Source organism: Ahaetulla prasina, chromosome 2 (genome assembly GCF_028640845.1).
Source record: "Ahaetulla prasina isolate Xishuangbanna chromosome 2, ASM2864084v1, whole genome shotgun sequence".
NCBI classification, from domain to species: domain Eukaryota; kingdom Metazoa; phylum Chordata; class Lepidosauria; order Squamata; family Colubridae; genus Ahaetulla; species Ahaetulla prasina.
The window spans coordinates 14,227,612-14,246,946 of NC_080540.1; the positions used below are offsets into that span (position 1 = coordinate 14,227,612).

Genomic DNA, 19,335 nt, shown 5'->3' on the forward strand with positions numbered 1-19,335 from the left:
TGAACAGAGGGATTTAATCAAGATCAAGTGAGGTACTAATACCACTCTATAAAGCCCTAGTAAGACCACACCTAGAGTACTGCATCCAGTTTTGGTCACCACACTATTAAAAAGATGTTGAGACTCTGGAAAAAGTGCAGAGAAGAGCAACCAGGATGATTAGGGGACTGGACACTAAAACATGAAGAACGGTTGCATGAACTGGGCATGGCTAGTCTAGTGAAGAGAAGAACCAGGGGAGACATGAAAGCAGTGTTCCAATATCTGAGGGGCTACCACAGAGAGGAAGGGGTCAAACTATTTGCCAAGGCACCTGAAGGCCAGACAAGGAATAATGAATGGAAACTGATCAAGGAGAGATTCAACCTAGAAATAAGGAGAAATGTTCTGACTGAGAACAATCAACCAATGGAACAATGGAATTCTTGCCTTCAGAAGTTGTGGGAGCTTCATTACTGGAAGCGTTCAAGAAGAGACTGGACAGCCATCTGTCAGAAATGGTGAAGGGTCTCCTGCTTGGGTGGGGGGGTTGGGCTAGATGACCTACAAGGTCCCTTCCAACTCTGTTAATCTGTTTATCCTGTGACATTTAAAGAAACACTTAAAATACTTAAATGCTTCTTTTGAGATGATTGAAGTGCCCAGAAAAACATTGCAAAAATTGGAGAAATGCAGTGGAGGGCTAAGCTGTTATCTGCACATTCCACTGAGATGGGCAGATTATTCACTTCATGCTGGAATTTGCAAATACCAGGTTTCTTCAAAGATGCTGTCTCCTTGATCCTTGCCTCAAATCAGTTTTCCTGGGTCCAAATGTGTTTCAGGCCTCCAGGTTTTATAGGTAGCCCTCGACTTAACGACCACAATTGAGTCCAAAATTTCTGTTGCTGTGTGAGACATTCGTTAAGTGAGTTTTGCCTCATTTTATGACCATTCCTGCCTCAGTTGTTAAGTGGTTCACTGCATTTCTTAAGTTAGTAACAGGGATGTTAAGGGACTCCGCCTTCTTTCATTGACTTTGCTTGTCAGAAGGTCGCAAAAGCAGATCATCTCACCCCAGGTCATAAATATGAACCAGTTTCCAAGCATTTTGGATTTTGATCACGTGACCATGGGGATGTTGCAATGGTCATAAACGTGGAAAAGTCCTAAGTCACTTTTTTCAGTGCCGATTTAATTTTGAACGGTCACTAAACAAACTGTTGTAAAACGAGGACTATCCATAGTTTCAGGGGCTTGCTTTGTTTTTAAATATGGAAGAGCCAAGTGTTTTCTCACTGGAAAATAAATTTTATTTAAAACTGCAAGCAATTGCTTCTCCAAGCAGATGAGTCAAGCCAGCTTCAAGGGGGTGATTCCTTCCTGCTGAGCTGGATATGCAGCTGATGGGAGAAAAAAAAACAATAATAAAAAATAATTAAAAAGTGGTCAACTTTTTGCAACCTTCCGACAAGCAAAATCAACTGGGTTCCTATAACAACCAGGTTACTAAGTTAACAACTGCTGTGATTCACTGTACAGCTGCGGCAAGAAAGGTCGCAAAATAGGACAAAATTCACTTAACAATTGTCTTAACCACAGAAATGTTGGGCTCAATTGTAAACTCAAAGATTACCTGTATAATATGCAAATCAGGGGTGGTATCCAGCCGGTTCTATCCAGTTCGGGTGAACCGGTAGTGGCGGCTGCGAGAGGTTCCGCCCAGCCACCCCCCAGACATCATCACATCCCATTTTTGACCTGTGCATGCACGGAAGGCTGTGCGCATGCATGCAAGGCTGTGCATATGCACGGAAGGCTCTGTGCATGCGCAGAGGGAGTGCGTGCAAGCAAAGCGAGTGTGCAATGCGCATGCTCACATTTATGAACCGGTAGCAAATTATCATATGTGGTGGACATGCCCAGAAGCTAAAAACTATTGAAATAAAATTAAGACATGGTTATAAGAAATGACACAACAACATATTGATTTAAAACCGGAGCTGTTCCTATTGGGTATCCTCCCAGAGAAAATTAGTATAGAAAATATTTACTTGATTATACCTGTAATAACAGTGGCAAGGATTGTTTTTGCACAAAATTGAAAAGCAGAGAAAATACCTCTGGAAGGGGAAGTTATTAAAAAAAAATGTAGACTGTGCAGCAGTGAATAGATTAACTTTGATGATTAAAGAAAGAGAGGACTCAGAATATTTTAAGATATGGGATCAATTTTACTGTTGGTTAGAAAAAATATATAGCTAAGCAAACTAATAGTTATGTAAGAAAATGGAATAATCAGAATATTGTACTTGTGGAAAAAATTGTAACAGATTAAATGAAAATGAAGATAGAAGAAGCAGCAAAAAGATGAAGTCAATGAGAAGACACCGAGATGTCACATGGAAGGAATGGCTGATGTATTAAATGTTTGTTTGTGTATAAAATAAAAAAAATTATAAATACAAACCATTTGCGAACCGGTAGCAAAGGTAAAATGCAATTGTACAGTTTTTACATAATTTGATTAATTATTTCTGATAAAGAAGAGAACAGCAGCTAATCACGTTCTCCCAACTAGTTTTTGAGATCTCACCAGTGGTGGGTTTCAAAATTTTTTACTACCGGTTCTGTGGGTGTGGCTTGGTGGGCGTTGCAGGGGAAGGTTACTGCAAAATCCCCATTTCCTCCTGATCAGCTGGGACTCGGGAGGCAGAGAATAGATGGGGGTGGGGCCAGTCAGAATTTTTACTGCCGGTTCTCTGAACTACTCAAAATTTCCGCTACCGGTTCTCCAGGACTGGTCAAAACTTGCTGAAACCCACCTCTGGATCTCACCAATCTCTGCTGTGCATGCTCAGGCCCAGTTTTGTGGTCTTAAGGGCTAGAAACCTGCTTTTAAAACAAACCAGGCTATAAGAATTGGCAAATTTCTTAGGCTTCAGCAGTTTGCCAGTCAACACCAAAGAGGTTCCCCTCGCCTGTGTCTTGTGCATCTACAGCAGCTTTTTTCAATCCTTTGAGGAATTCACGTGTTTGCTAGAAAATGGCTTTTCTTGCTACAGGACTATTGAAAAAGATGCTTTATTCTCTTGTGCTGTCATTTTCAATGCTCAATTTTTTAAAATTATTATCCAGAGCTATAGGCTCCGAAAGCTGGGAGTGGCTGGAGCCAGACATAAAGTTTCCTATTTCTTTGTCTGGGATCTCATCAATCTTCTCATTCAGACAATACAAATTTTGTGTGTGTGTGTACAGTTCCCTGTGCTTCTTCCCCTCCCAAAGGTACAGGATGTATCGGCAGGCTCCAGAGGTACAACATGAAATTTTGCCCTGGGGAGTCTTCTAATATGTGCAAAGACTTAACGTGAGATTAATTGTACATGGAAATACGATGCTGAACAGAGAATTCGACTTACTCCTATCGCACCATATATTTCTCTTTGTCCCAGCGGCTTTCTCTCTCATCTCCTCACCTTTTATCATTCTCCCTGTCCCTCCAGCTTGCTTTCTGTCCCATCCACCTTCTCTGTCTCTGTCTCTCTCTGTCCCTCCAATCCAAGAGTGGGCTGCTGGGGGTTCGCAGGGGTTCGGGAGAACCTCTAGCTAAGATTCTGTGCAGTTTGGAGATCCCCCAAATCCCACCCCTGGCTGGTCCCACCCACCCCACCCCACCCCTCCCAGGAATCCCCACACAGCCCGTTTTGGATGCAGGTAAGTGCAGGGCGCACACACAGGCTCGGGGAGGGCCAAAAACGGGCCTACTGGAAGTTTGGGAAGGCCAAAAACGGGCCTCCAGAGGGCCTACGGAGCCTGGGGAGGCAGTTTTTGCCCTCCTGGAGACTCGAGGAAAGCCTCCGGAGCCTGGGGAGGGCAAAAACGCCCCCCCTCCATGTCATGGTGCAGGAGGCCGACTAGACCACGCTCACCATGGCCACGCCCACCCAGCAACGGGGCAGAGAACCCCTTGCTAAAATTTTTGAAGCCCACCCTCATCTCTCTCTTCCCCACCCTCTTTCACTGGAATAATTTGTAAACATTTTTAAAAAATTAAACTAAATGCAAAAATGAAAATACACAAAATTATAAAACAAGGCAAAAGAAAGAAAAGAAAAAAGAAAAAACCTCTCAAACTGCATAAAATCAAGCTGACAGCGGAAGGAAGGATTTACCTTGTGATAAATTTGTAAGATAAAAGCCACAAATCGTCAAGACAAGTGCGCTTGATTTGAAGATGGATAGTAGAATGGGTCCTTGGTGCTCTCTGAGCTTGGTAGTTTTCTTGCAGATGTTTTATTACCCAAACTAGGTAACATCGTCAGTGCTGATGATTTTACCTAGTTTGGGTAATGAAACATCTGCCTGAAGATCAGAGAGCATCAGGGACACCTCATGTCAACCCTGAGCTACAAATATTCTCCTTTATTGGATAGTAAAGTATGGTATGGGTTAGATTTATCTTACCGAAGAATTAGAGGTCAGGTTTCCTGGAATTCACAGGCATCTAAGACAAAGGACAGAAAGAAAAGGTTACTATGGCACAAAAGCCTGCTTCCTTCCCTCCCTCCCTCATTCCTTTCCTTTCTTCCTTCCTTCCCTCCCTCCCTCATTCCTTTCCTTTCTTCCTTCCTTCCCTCCCTCCCTCCCTCCCTTCTTTCTTCCTCCATGTTAGTTGTGATTCTAACCTTTGGCATCCAAAAATGCATTTTGAGTAATGCAGTTAGATTGTTACAAGAGATCAAAACTGTCCAAGCTTTTACATATATCTAGTTACACACCACGAGTAACTCCTTTTTAACAAATGATAACCACTTCTAGGATTTAGTTTTTTGGGGCCGAAGGATCAAATTTAAGGTGGTGCTAAACCATCTGTGCAGAACTGAATAAAAACATTATAGCGTCTGATGCAGAAAATACTTTCATGGTAAAAAAATGAATAACTGCCCTTGCTGGATTACATGAAATCAAAAATAATCTCATAAGAAAAGGTTTTCAATGCATTTTGGATACAAGAGTGAGGAGTAGGGGTTATTGATTTCAGAGGTGGACAAAACCACCATCAACACCTGGATCACCAGGCCAGCAACAGAGGTGACTCCTCGAATACCTTACATCTTCTGCCTACCCTTTGCACATCGTGTTGGCTCTACCATTTTAATTCCCCACAATGTATCCAATGTAAGACGATTTGGATTATTGTGGGCCCTCAAAATGGTGCTCTTGTTCTATTAGGAAAGACCCCTGAAATCAGGGATCCTAGAAAATCAGTTAGACCAGGGGTCCCCAAACCTGGCAGCTTTAAGACTTGTGGACTTCAACTCCCAGAATGATGGTATCTCCATCATTCAGATGCTCCAAAATGTCACACCATGCTAATTCCAGTCAAAAGTGGGCCTTTACCTCCTTCTAAAATGGAGGAGGCAGTTTCAAATTGATGAACTAATTGCCTAAAAGAGAACAAGCAAAGGAGGAAGAGTTGGGGTGTGGCAAGGACTAAATTACTGTTTCTCAAACTTGGCAACTTGAAAATGGGTGGACTTCAACTACCAGAATTCCACAATTAGTCCATACTACCCGGGGAATTCTGGTAGTTGAAGTCCACAAGTCTTAAAGCTGCCAGGTTTGAAGACCTCAGAGTTAGACTAACATAGAAAAGGACAAACCAACCATCATTGTTGGAAAGAGGGTAAGCACTGGCCCAGAGAAGATTAAATGATTGTCTTCCAGTACTTCTGATGGGGTAGCAGGTACACATCTTGGAATGTTGAAATGGCACTTTTGCAAAATGGCTGCCTTGGCGGATATAGGCGGTAACAAATCAGACATTTAATCGAAATCCTCTAACTCTCCAACATGCTAACTTGAGAAACCCTCCTCTAAAGAGTCAGAAGAAGCGCAACAGAGCCAAGTCGACAGTAAGTTATGGGATGCAAAAGAAAAGAAACAGCAGGATGTCTACCCTGTCACTTTGGACATAAGAGACTGGATAACCAATTGTCTGAAATGGTATAGGGTCTCCTGCTCGAGCAAGGGGTTGGGCTAGAAGACCTCCAAGGTCCCTTCCAACTCTATTATTCTATGTTCTATGCTTCCTTAGGTCCCATCTTATTTTTCTCTTTTTACAGGGCACTCTTTCACATGGAAGTCTAGGCTTCAGTTCTCTCTCCATTTTAGATTTTTTGTAGGATCTATGTGAGTCCTACCACTGCTATTCAGTGGTGGTAATCAGCCAGTTCGGGTGAACCAGTAGTGGGCCTGCCTCCCCCCGCCCACTGCCCCGGGGCTATGCCGTCCTATTTAGCCACATTTTCTAAGCTGTGCTCATGCGTGCAAGGCGCACGTGCAAGCACATGTGCGGAAGGCACTCACATTTTCGGTGTGCGGTGAACCGGTGGTAAGATTATGTGAAACTCACCTCTGCTGCTATTATGAATAAAGATAGTGCTAGAGATTGGCACTGGGCCCTGTCACATGCCAGTTTCTTCCCAGCCTTTTCCTGTAAGTGCAAGGACTGGTTCTATTGGTTGCAACTGGAATTGATCAGCCAGCTTGTTGCGGTTGTGGTCCGCCAGCAGCCTGCGGAGCTGGCAATGGAGTTGGACAGCGATGAGGCTGAAGTGGGGCCAGGGCCATCTGGGAGTGAGATGCGGACTCCAGAGCCTCCAGAGATTGATGGTAGTGAGGCAGAGGAACAGGAGGAGCCTGTTCCTAATGCACGCATGAGAAGAGCTGCCAGAAGTCAAGAGCAGCTCAAGCAGAGAGGACAACTCGGGAGTAGGGCCAAGAGATGATTGGCCCCTCCCATAAGGCTTAAAACAGACCAGCAACAGCATTTGGGCTTTGCCGGTAAACAACATTGGTAGCTTCGTCTTCTGCTTCGTCTACGTCTTGCCTTTATTTTTGTGACTTCTGAACGTTTGCCAAGAAAGGCCTTTGGCAGTTTGCCTAATTGGACCAAGGTTTGCAATAAGACTGAGGAATTTGTGTAGGGAGGAATTTGTTTTAATTTAGTTGAATGACGCTGGGAATGAAGTAATTCTCAGCTGTTCGAATAAAGTTTGTTTGTTTGTTTTCATGGACTGAGATTCCTACTACCTACTTGGGCCTGGGTCACAACAGTTGACCAACCCTGATGTCATGGGCTGAGGGAGAGGGACTGGCCAAAAATCACCCAGTCAGCTTTCATGACTAAGATGGAACTAGAACTCTCCACCTCCTGGTTTCTAGCCTGATGTTTTAACCGGCTAGACCAAACTCACTCTCCTTAAGTTGAACTTTTATTTTTATTAAATTGATGCCAAGTCAGGAAACCTTCTGGGAGGCAAAGGAATTGTCTTATGGTGTTGCCCTCTGTCAGGATACAATGCTCATGCTCACAGTGGACAAGCTGCTAGTCCATAGAGGGGCTCTACCTTGAGTTCTGGGTATAAGGAGGAATTCATTCAGATCAAGGCAAGAAGCTTTCTTCCAGAAATCAGCAAGGCAGTGTTCTTCAGGACGGAGGATCCGGGCTGGAGAGAGAAGGAAAAAGCAGTTCAAGATCAAGAAAGAATCTGGATCTCAACCTATGATTTGGGGAACCTATTTTCTTAGCAAAAATGAAGAATTGCCATGAACATCTCTGGTTGGAGAGATTTATTTATTTAGGGCAGGTGTCAGCAACCTGTGGCTCCAGAGCCGCATGCAGCTCTTTGGGCCCTCTGCTGTGGCTCCATGTCGGATGATCCCACCACTGGCTGGCCCTGCCCCTCCCCCTCCCCTCCCAGTCACTCCTTGCCTGGCCTGAGAAGGTAAGGGCAATGGTGGGGAATGGAGAAGTGGCCAGAGCAGAGAGAGAGAGATACAGGGGTGGGGAGAGGGAGAGAGAGAAAGAGAGATGTCAAAAGGATTTTGTGGTTCCCGGTGTTTTTTAACAACCGGTTCTCTGCCCTAATGATCAGCCAGGTAGGTGTGGCTAAGGGGGTGTCATGTGACTGGTGGAAGTGAGTGACATCGAGTTGGCCACACCCAGCCAGGTTTTGTGTCTCCCAGTGTTTTCTTTTCTGTGGGAAATGGGTCCAAATGGCTCTTTGAGTGTTTAAGGTTGCAGGCCCCTGATTTAGGGAACTTATATTGCCACCTAGTCGCACATAGCGACTCAAGGCAGCTTACGGAATATAAAACCCCGTATAAAAACAATAAAATGAATAAAAGAAGTGTGAGGTATATGTCATGAGGTTGGAGAGGGCTGCCCTGCCTTAATTCTAAGAAGAAGGGGGAAAAAAAAAGGATTTAGGGACCAGAGCAAAAGGATCTTACTTACAGTAGAAAAGGATCCTTTGATAATCCTGATCTGTCTCCTGGACAATGATGGTGTTGGGACACTTGGCGGAGAATAATTCTGTCCTCATGTGAGGCCGGCCTGTTGCGGGAAATCCAGAAGGGGGGAAAAAACAGAGAAGGTTGGCATACATATCCAGGAGAACAATGCTGGCCAATGAAGCACTTGATCGGCTTGCCTTCAGAAGGTGAGCAAGAGAATTGCCTCTCTCAACATATAAAAAACACATTCTTGCAGGTAGAAAGCTAGTCTGTCAGCGTGTGCTCCAGGGGTGGTATTGACTTACCTTCGCTAGTGGTTCGCAAATGTGAGCGCACGTGTGCATGCGACACCTCTGCACATGACTTTCTGTGCATGCACAGAACGTCAGAAATGGGACGTGATGACGTCTGGGTGGGTGAGCGGAGCCTCCCATAGCTGCCGCTACTAGTTCGCCTGAACTGGATAGAACCGGCTGAATACCACCACTGGTGTGCTCTTATTTGAATGTATAGAATTCACACGTAAACAGCAGAAGTTCTGACCAGTTCTGGAGAACTGATAGCGGGAAATTTTGAGTAGTTCGGAGAACCGGTAGTAAAAATTCTGACTGGCCCTGCCCCCATCTATTCTCTGCCTCCCGAGTCCCAGCTGATCGGGAGGAAATGGAGATTTTGCAGTAACCTTCCCTTGGATTGGGGACGGAATGGAGATTTTACAGCATCCTTCCCCTGCCACGCCCACCAAGCCACGCCCACAGAAGTGGCAGTAAAAAAATTTGAAACCCACCACTGGTAAACAGTATCAACAACCAAAGGTGAATCTATAACTAAATGCAGAGATGGATGCAGTATGCTTTAATATCCAGAAGCTCAAATCCAGTTCCTTGTTTAATGAAGCAGCTAGAGAAATAGAAGACTACAATTCAGGTAGCCCTCGACTTACAATAGTTCATTTAGTGACCGACTGAAGTTACAATGGCACTGAAAAAAGTGACTTATGATCATTTTTCACACTTATGAGTGTTGCAGCATCCCCAAGATCATATGATCAAAATTCCGATGCTTGGTAAGTGACTCATATTTGTGATGGAGTCATGTGATCTCCTTTTGTGACTTTCTGGCAAGCAAAGGGGAAGTTAGGTTCGCTTAACAACTGTGTTACTAACTTAACATCTTCAGTGATTTATTTAACACTGTGGCATGAAAGGGCATAAAATGGGGCAAAACTCACTGAACAACTGTTTCACTTAGCAGCAGTCATTTTGGGGTCAATTGTAATCGGAAGTCGAGGACTACCTGTACATAAATCTGACACATGTAAAATGATTTCCTTGGGAAAACTTTTACATTAAAAAACTGCAATAGCTGCGAGCAACTAGTATTGCATCTTTTACTTTTTCAGAAAAAATATCAATGATGTAAAAATATGTATGAAATGACATTGCTTGGCCAATTAAATTTTATCTTTTTTTATAAAAAATGATTTAGGTCGATGCAGGAGTGATAGTTCAGCCATATATATTGGACCAATAGATGCAGTAGGGACATGGTGGCTCAGTGGCTAAGATACTGAGCTTGTCGATTGAAAGGTCAGCAGTTCAGTGGTTCAAATCCCTAATGCTGCACAGCAGGGTGAGCTCCCGTTACTTGTCCCAGCTTCTGCCAACCTAGCAGTTCGAAAGCACGTAAAAAATGCAAGTAGAAAAATAGGGACCACTTTTGTGGGAAGGTAACAGCGTTCCATGCACCTTTGGCATTTAGTCATGCCGGCCACATGACTACGAAGACATCTTCGGACAGTGCTGGCTCTTCAGCTTTGAAACGGAGATGAGCACCGCCCCCTAGAGTCGGGAATGACTAGTACATATGTGCGAGGGGAACCTTTACCTTTATCTAATAGATGCATTACCCTGTTTATATATTCTTGGTTGGTTTTCCAGCTTAAAGACATGCATCAAAATGAATCCACGGTTTTGTTATCTTTAAATTAGGCTTCTTTAACAACTATAACAACAGGTTTTCCCAGATGCTGGAAAATATTCAGCCTAAGATGAGGTTTTATAAGTGCAACTCTGCAGAAATACATATATTTTTTAAAAAAATTATATGGTTACCCACAGCTGTTAATACATAGGTGCAGAATAGTTTATAATGCAAAACACCTGCAGACATTCTGCCTTCAAACACTTACTGCCACAACAGAGATTAAAATAGGGTAGGATCAAAAGTGGATTTTTTTCATTGAGCAAATAAGGAAGTTATGAAAATGCAGGTAGTCTTCAACTTATAACCTGTTATCAACCATTCAAAGTTACGACGGACTCCCAAAAGATAATTATGACCTGAACTTGAAGTTCTGACAACTGGGCCCTCCACCACAGCCCCGTGACCATATTTTGGGGGCTTGGCAAGCAGCCAGTATTTTACGGCATCATCCACAGATACCTGACCTCAATTTACCATGTTTCCAAGCTTCAAACAATGCCCCACAGCAAACAATGGGTTTGTGAGGTCCAAAATGTACTCAAGTCATCAAAGTGCCAAAGAGAGACTTAAGCAGAGGCTTGGAAAAAGTAACAGCTTTTATTTCGCAAAAGAAAATAGCGGGGTGGACAGTTCCACAGCATACAGGCAGCAAGCATGCAAGGAAGAGCCACACTTGGAAAAAGTATGGCAAACTTCTTCTTTTTTTTAAATGCCCTATTTTTTTTTTTTTTAAATAGTTCTAAGAGTCTCTTTTCCTGGATTTTCCTTTCTTTCTTTCTTTTTTTTTAAAGTTAGGTCTAAATAAAAAGGAATCTTCTCACCAAGCTCCAATCACTGTTCATCTGCACTGCTCCTGCATGTTTCTTTGTTGCCTCGGCTGTCCCAGCTTTGTGGCACCCATGATGGCTGCTTCTTCTCGTGGAAGGAAAGGGAAGAAACCCTGAGACCAGCAGGAGAGTTGCTGCTCGCCCCGAATTACAGGGCGCCCCTCTTTTCTTCACCACCCCTACAGAATGACTTTAGCTCCTTTCGGAGCCCTCCAACAGGGAGAACTCAGTGTGGGAGTGCGCTTGTCACATCCAATACCGCCATGACATCAGCCAGAAGTCAGTATGGTGAACTTCTGATACATTCATATAACTGATCAGAGACAACAGTTTGTTACCCAACTCTGGCCCCCGGCCCATGCCTTTCTTATCTATAAAGCATTCCTTATACCCCTGCGTGTCCATGCTCTCCTCATCAATCGTAACTCATCCCTGGATAGCTCTTTGTTCTACCATCTGTTACTGGCCCCAAGGCAGCAAGGAAGAGAGAGGCTGGGTGCTTAGCAACAAGTCTAAAGTGTAGCCAGAGCACCGCCATATTTGAACCCTGACAGGCAACGACATGCACAGCTGCTTGCTTGAGACATGCACCAGAGACATGCACCAAAACAAGATAGCAAATGTTAGATTAATAGCAGAAACATTTCTTACAGAAGCAAAATATCAAAGGTTAAACTAATTTTTATTGCTGTGTCCCTTCAGGTTTACTTAATGACCATGGCATTTGCTTAACAATCGACACACACACACACACAATTGGTAAAAAAGACTTGGTCACCTTAGGAACTACTTCACAACCGTCATGATCACTCAATTACCTTCATAAGTCAAGGACTGCCCTGTACTACATTAAATGCAATTGTAGGGGAGCCCTCCAGTGCCCACAGATGCCAGTGGGAAATATTAGTGCAGATAAACTTATCTTATTGATTTCAGTAGGAAATTTATTGATACCTTTGCCAAAGCCATGCATTCCTATTTACCTCGCGGGGCAGTTATTCCCTGCATCCATGCTTCAGATTCTTAATCTGGCTATATAACATATATTGCTTTTAAGATCAGCTTTGAAGGTAACATTATCGGCAAAGCTGGCTCGCCTCACAATCAGGAGGCTGTGAGTTCGATTCTAGGTAGCAGCTGGTATTTCTCTCTCTGGGCACAATGAGTAAATATCAGCTGTGAACTCTGCATTGGTGAGAGGAAGGGCATCCGGCCAGTAAACACTCAGCTCCATTCAGTTGCCCTGACTCCATCACGATGCAAGGGATTACGGGGTTATTAAAAGACAAAACAACAGCAACAAAATTATCAGCAAAGCTGGTAGGAAAAAAAACTTGGAGCCTTACCTTCCGTAGCCAGATCAGCACTTTCTTCCCTAAGCAAATAATTCCACGATCTGGGAACGCATTGGCCTGTTTTCCTAGGAAGAAAAGAGGCAGGGGGAAAAATACAGGTGAGCTGTAAATGGGCGGAAGGACAGACAAGTTTCAAATGTGGTTGGAAAGGATCACTGTGACTTGAGTAAAGCTGAGGGAAGAACCTGACACATAAAATGCACTTGTTTTTTAAAACAATCCCTGGCTTTTAAAAATAGTCAGTTGTAAGAGGGGGGGTGCATCTCTGAGGTTGTGGCAAAGCAGATGTGTGTGATGGTGATAGAAAACACCAGGTGAAATTCTAACCTTGACTTTTAACGATGACAGGAAGGAGATTTTGATAAACAGGTAGTCCTCGACTTACAACAGTTCATTTAGTGACTGTTCAAGGTTACTGGCAGCGTTCCAGAAAAAAACCCCAACTCCAAGTAAAAACCCCGAAGCAAGCATCTTTCAAAGTCTCTATTTACTAGGATAGGTAAACTGGCACATCTGGGAAAATCCGAATCTGAGAGATCTGGGTTTTCCCTCAGTAAATCAAAAAACCCCAAAACCATTCCCTGATTCCGCAGTGCTCTGATCGCCAACCGTCCCATCTTGAGACAGCACTCCGACCACTCCTTCTCCAGATGTGGGATCGGCCTGACCTTGACTGACAGGAAGAATGTTATTATGTCTAAAGACAACCCCTCTACTAAATCCCTCCCTCCTACTTTCCCACACATGAGAAAGTGGCAGCACGGAAGCTTCCGGCCTAATATGGCCTCCAAAGCTGACAGTTACAACAACATCACTGTCCTACAACCATTTTTCACATTTATGACCACTGCAGCATCCCCATGGTCATATGATCAACACTGAGACGCTTGGCAACTGACTTGTATTTAATGACAGTTGCAGTGTCCTGGGGTCATGAGATCCCCTTTTGCAACCTACCGACAAGCAAAGTCAATAGGGAAGCCAGATTCACTTACCAACCATGCTACAAGCTTAACAACTGCAGTGATTCACTTAACAATGGTGGCAAGAAAGATAGTAAAATGGGGCAAAACTCACTGAACAAATGTCTCTTGTAGTGTTCTGTCCCCCCACCTCAGTCCGGGAGGCACGAGTGATGACTTAATTAGCCGGCAATTCAGTCCATGGCAGCTATCAGCTCTGGCAGCAAACTAGAGAGCGTCTCTGTTATCTTTTCTTGATGCCGGCGAGTCAACCAGGAAACCAGGAACAAACAGTACTTCAGCTCAAGTTCTCTCTAAGCAGCTGATTTGTTCACCACAGAGTAGTATAGCAGCCCCTGCTGCTTTTATACCCTGTGGGGTGTGGCTCCGTGACTCAGCACTTCCTAGGCCTGCCCCACCCCTGCTTCTGTTGTTCCCGCCTCTCCTGTCTACGAAACCTAGGACTGATTGTCCTCAGCTGGGTCTGGGAACATTGCCTGGGCAGGGGAGATACAGGAGACAGAGGCCTTGTTATTTCTTCCACCTGGCCTGCCTCTGGCTCCTGGAGCTGAGCCAGAGAGGCCGGCCTTGCAGAAGGGAGCCCTGATGGCCCTTCCCCCTCACTCTCTGAGTCACTTTCTGGCAGGGGGCCAGGCCCGGGGGTGGGTGGGCTGCAGCCACAACATGTAGCAACATAAATTTTGGACTCAACTGTGGTCATAAGTTGAGGACTACTTGTATATGGCACTTTCTATAAAAATACAATAGGTGCTGAGTAAACATACAGGATATTCAATATATATTTATACTGGTATATGTGTGTATATATATCTTCTCACATCTTCTTTATGTATTTGAAGAACATGATGTATCTCGGTGTTCAATGGAAAGTGATTTGTGTTTGTGTGTGTGTGAGACTAATTATTTCTGGGCTGTGTATAACACACACAGTACACACACACACACACACACACACACACACACATACAGAGTGTATAATATTTGCAGAATGCATATTATATAATTGGGAAGGCAATAACAGGAGACAGGGAAGTGCCTGTTTCTGGTGCAATCCAGCTACTGTTCTATTTTGTTGCTTTTCTATATTGTATTCTACTATTTGATCGCAGATCTGAACTTTTGCTCCTCTATTTTTAGGTATCGGAAGTGGGCTTTTTAAAGAATTCAATCTCTTTTTGAGTACCAGTCTCTTAACAAAAGCAGAGAACAAGCACCTCCTTCTCTTGATACAGATAGTCCTCGACTTACGACCACTTCAGATGGCCACTAAACCGTTGTAAGTCGAGGACTACCTGTACTTTCTTGATCCTGTAGTCAATTTCACAATTTAATCTCATTGGAGAACCTTCTTTAATTCATTTCAAAATTTCCCATTTCAATTTCACAATCCTGGCATGGAATTCCCTCCCTGCTTATAGAAATGCAGGTATGGGTGACTTACAACTGTTCATTTAGGGATTGGTTGAAGTTACAATGGCACTGAAAAAAGTGACTTATGACTGTTTTTCACACTTAACAACCGTTGCAGCATCACATGATCAAAATTCAGACACTGGGCAACTGACTCACATTTATGACAGTTGCAATGTCCCGGGGTCATGTGATTCCCTTTTGCGACCTTCTGACCAGCAAAGTCAATGGGGAAAACCAGTTTCGCTTAACAAACATGTGACTAACTTAACAACTGGAGTGAGTCACTTAACAATGGTGGCAGGAAATGTCGTCGCGAACTCAAGACCCATCTTTTTATCCGCGCAGGGCTGGCTTAAATTGGGATTTTAATGTTAAATTTATTAATTTTAAACGGGGTCTTAGCATGGTAAATTTTAATCACTGGGCTAATTTAAATAAGTTTTTTAAATCGTATTTTAAACTTGTATATTGTATTGTCGGTTTTATTATGCCTGTACACTGCCCTGAGTCCTTCGGGAGAAGGGCGGTATAAAAATCAAATCAAATAAATAAATAAATAAATAAATAAAATGGGGCAAAACTCACTCAACAACCGTTTTGCTTAGCAACAGAAATTGTGGTCGTAAGTTGAGCACTATCTGTGGAGTGTATTTTTCTTTGTCAGGGTTCAACACATAAAAACTAATTACGATGGCTGTTGTGACCCGCCAGCGGCCAGCAGAGTACCGGGTACTTACGGGACCGCCTGCTGTTACCTTATGCCTCCCATCGACCCGTACGCTCTCACAGAGAGGGTCTCCTCAGGATGCCGTCCGCCAAGCAATGCCAGCTGGCGGCCCCCAGGGGAAGGGCCTTCTCTGTTGGAGCACCTACGTTCTGGAACGACCTTCCCCCCGGTTTGCGCCAAATATCTGACCTTTGGACCTTTCGCCGGGAATTAAAAACTCACTTATTTATTCAAGCGGGACTGGACTGACTGATTTTTTAAATTCCAAATTTTAAAGTTTTAATCCTTTGTAATTTTATATGGGGTATTTTAGGTTAGGTCAATCTGACGGTTTTAATTCGGCCACTATTGAATAGGTATTTTAAATTGATATTTTAACTTTGCATACTTGCTGTTTTTATTTTTGGCTGTACACCGCCCTGAGTCCTTCGGGAGAAGGGCGGTATAAAAATTTAAATAAATAAATAAATAAATAAATTCGGACAGTGAGGAGGTTGGGAAGGAACACGGGCCAGTCCTGGAGTCTGGGGAAAGCTCTGACGAGGGCTCTGAGGGCAGAGATGGAGCCAGGGCCATATGACAGGTATCAGCTGCCTTCGGAGTCAGACATCAGTGAGGCAGACGAACAGCTGGAGCCTGTTCCCAGTGTGCGCATGCGCAGAGTTGCCAGACAAAGGGTTGACTTGGGAGTAAGGCCACAGGTGGACAGTGAAGGGCCCCTCCCATAGGGAATAAAAGAAGAGTGAAAGGGGAGGGTGTTTGCAGGAGACAATTATTTCATTCCTGCATTCTTGCGAAGTATTGCAGTGTCTGAAAGATATCATCCTGGCTACTCTCCAAGCCTGATGAAGGTCGGTAATTGCGAACTATCTTGAAAGACAGTGGGAGAGGAAAGACTTTGCTGGAGAGGAATTTGCTGTAAATTAAATAAAAGGGGTTCATCGGGACGAGGACTCGGCTTCGTGCTGCTTGGGGAAGCCTAGGGCAGAACAATGGCAGCAGTGAGTTTGACAAACTGTAATTTCCCAAAAGACTTACGATAAAATAAGTCACCGAACGCTTGTAATTTTGAGGAAAAGAACAGCAGTATGAAAAATAGAACCACTTTTATATGTCTTTATCCATGAGGCAGTTATATTTCGCAAATGCTTTTAAAAACATTGTTACAGGCACTCCCAGGTTATTTTATGGTCACCCACTCATGCACACCCTATTGAGGCATGCAGATCATCTAAGTTTCTACCTCAAATAGGTGTGTCTAGAATAGACAAGACACACAGCTCCTGGTCAACAGCTCAGAAATTATCAGTCTCTCTCTCTCTCTCTCTCTCTCTCTCTCATACACACACACACACAAATCACTTTCAACTGAATACCGAGACACATCAGGTTTTTCTAATACGTGGAGGAGATGTGAATTGAAAGTAGCAGCAAAATGTACAGGTTAGACAAGGTACATTTGCTCTTTCTCACATGCACATACACACTTATCCAGACCTGGGTCCTAACTAGGCTGCTAGCTAAATGGATGGAAGCTGCCAGTTTTGGATACAGAATAACAGAGTTGGAAGGGACCTTGTAGATCATCTAGCCCAACCCCCCCGCCCAAGCAGGAGACCCGACACCATTTCTGACAGAAGGCAGTCCGGTCTCTTCTTGAAAGCTTCCAGCGATGAAGCTCCCACAACTATCGAAGGCAAAGCTGTTCCACTGGTTGATTGTTTTCACTGTCAGAAAATTTATCTTTATTTCCAGGTTGAATCTCTCCTTGTTCAGTTTCCATCCATTTTTCTTAGTCTGGCCTTCAGGACCCTGGAGTAGACTGGTTTAGGACCTTTTTTTTTTTAGGGCAAATTTTTTTTATTTTTTTTCCATAATAATTCCCACAATTTGACCAGTGTACAATACAATCACTTATACAACAATCGATCCTATACTCAAATTATGCTCAATCCGGGCTACTCGACCGCCACTCCCTCCCTTAATCCTTTCTACCCTTCTCATCCTTCTTCAACTTTCCCCACCATCCTTCTCCTCGCTTTCCTACTTCCCCTCCTCTTTCCCACTTCTCACTACCATCCTTTCTAACCCTCTATCTTCTCCTCCTTCTTCTCCTCCTATCCTTTCTTCTCCCTCCCTTCTTTCCTACCTACCTACTTTCTTCCTTCTTTACTCCTCTTTCCTTACCCTTTCCCTTCGGGAGTGGTTACCGAGCAGCCCCGACTTTACACCATTCCAACTTGTTTAATTTTACCCTTATTTCTGTACAATGGCAATCAATCAACTTATAATCTTCCCCTTCCCCCCCCCATTTCCCCCCCCCCCCGGTTTAGGACCTTTTATAAGCCAGCCACCCACCCACCCAAAGTCCTTGTGCTGATGGGATTTGAGTTTTTCCATGTGCTCAGACCCAGGTTCAGGTGACATTTTTCTTTCTTTCTTTTTTTTTCTTGTTTCTTTTTTAATTACCTTCAATGGTTTCTATTCATGCCAGGACAAATGCCAGCTAAATGCTAGAAAAACCATCATAATCAGGGGTGGGTTCTACTTACCTTTACTACCGGTTCGCATTGTACCCACGCGCGCATGCGCAGATCACTTTTGATGATGTTCGGGTCAGTGGGCGGAGTCTCCTGCCGGTTTTACTACCGGTATTATAGAACCGGTCTGAACCAGGGGCAATCCACCACTGATCCTAATATAGGATCTCTTCCACAGCGCGACTAATTACTAGAGAGAGGGGAGATCTCTTCCCTTCATTGGAGGTCTCAAAGCAAAGACCAGGCCTAGCACTGATGATGTTACCTAGTTGGGTAATGAAATGTCTGCCAGAAAACCACCAAGCTCAGAGAGCACTAAGAACCTGTTGTGGCTCCAGCTCCCCTCTCCCCCCCCGGGCCTGGCCCCCTGCTAGAGAGTGACTCAGAGAGTGAGGGGGAAGGGCCGTCAGGGTTCCCTTCTGCAGGGCCGGCCTCTCTGGCTCAGCTCCAGGAGCCAGAGGCAGGCCAGGTGGAAGAAATAACAAGGCCTCTGTCTCCTGTATCTCCCCCCGTCCAGGCAATGCTCCCAGACCCAGCTGAGGACAATCAGTCCTGGTTGGACCCTAGGTTTCGTAGACAGGAGAGGCGGGAACAACAGAAGCAGGGGTGGGGCAGGCTTAGGAAGTGCTGAGTCACGGAGCCACACCCCACAGGGTATAAAAGCAGCAGGGGCTGCTATACTACTCTGTGGTGAACAAATCAGCTGCTTAGAGAGAATTTGAGCTGAAGTACTGTTTGTTCCTGGTTTCCTGGTTGACTCGCCGGCATCAAGAAAAGATAACAGAGAAACTTGGCAGACGCTCCCTAGTTTGCTGCCAGAGCTGATAGCTGCCGTGGACTGAATTGCCAGCTAATTAAGTCATCGCTTGTGCCTCCCGGACTGAGGTGTGGGGGACAGAACCGAACCCCACAGTTCAACCCTGATCTACAAATTTCTGTTTCTGTTGGCAAAGACCAACATCCTTCTTCTGAAGATGTTCAAGGGATGGGTTGGATCAGATGCCTTAAAAGTTGCTTCACGTTTTGTACAGTTCTGCAATAAAGCTGTCACAGACAAATGGCCTTTCCCCCTTGAAATTGTGAATGAAAGCAACTTAAATTTTTCTCTTCTTATTACAACTCGGGCTGCATGGAAGGAATCCTAGCTATTTTGTGCTTATGGTTACACCTCTTTTTGCTCTGGGTAAGTCCAAGGGCAGTGTTTATGTTCGTTCCGTCTTGGGG

General features: G+C 44.3%; 1 protein-coding gene across 1 annotated transcript in view; it reads right to left on the minus strand.

Moving 5' to 3' along the window:
• Positions 1–550: 550 nt before the first annotated feature.
• APOM (apolipoprotein M) overlaps positions 551–19,335 on the minus strand; it is a 29,253-nt gene continuing 10,468 nt past the window's right edge. Inside the window, exons 3-7 of the mRNA XM_058169563.1 lie at positions 12,440–12,513; positions 8,282–8,380; positions 7,392–7,490; positions 4,444–4,483; positions 551–1,382 (exon numbers count right to left, since the gene is read on the minus strand). Coding sequence (XP_058025546.1) covers positions 4,458–4,483; positions 7,392–7,490; positions 8,282–8,380; positions 12,440–12,513 — 298 coding nt within the window. The 3' untranslated portion in view covers positions 551–1,382; positions 4,444–4,457. The remainder of the gene's footprint in view (positions 1,383–4,443; positions 4,484–7,391; positions 7,491–8,281; positions 8,381–12,439; positions 12,514–19,335) is intronic.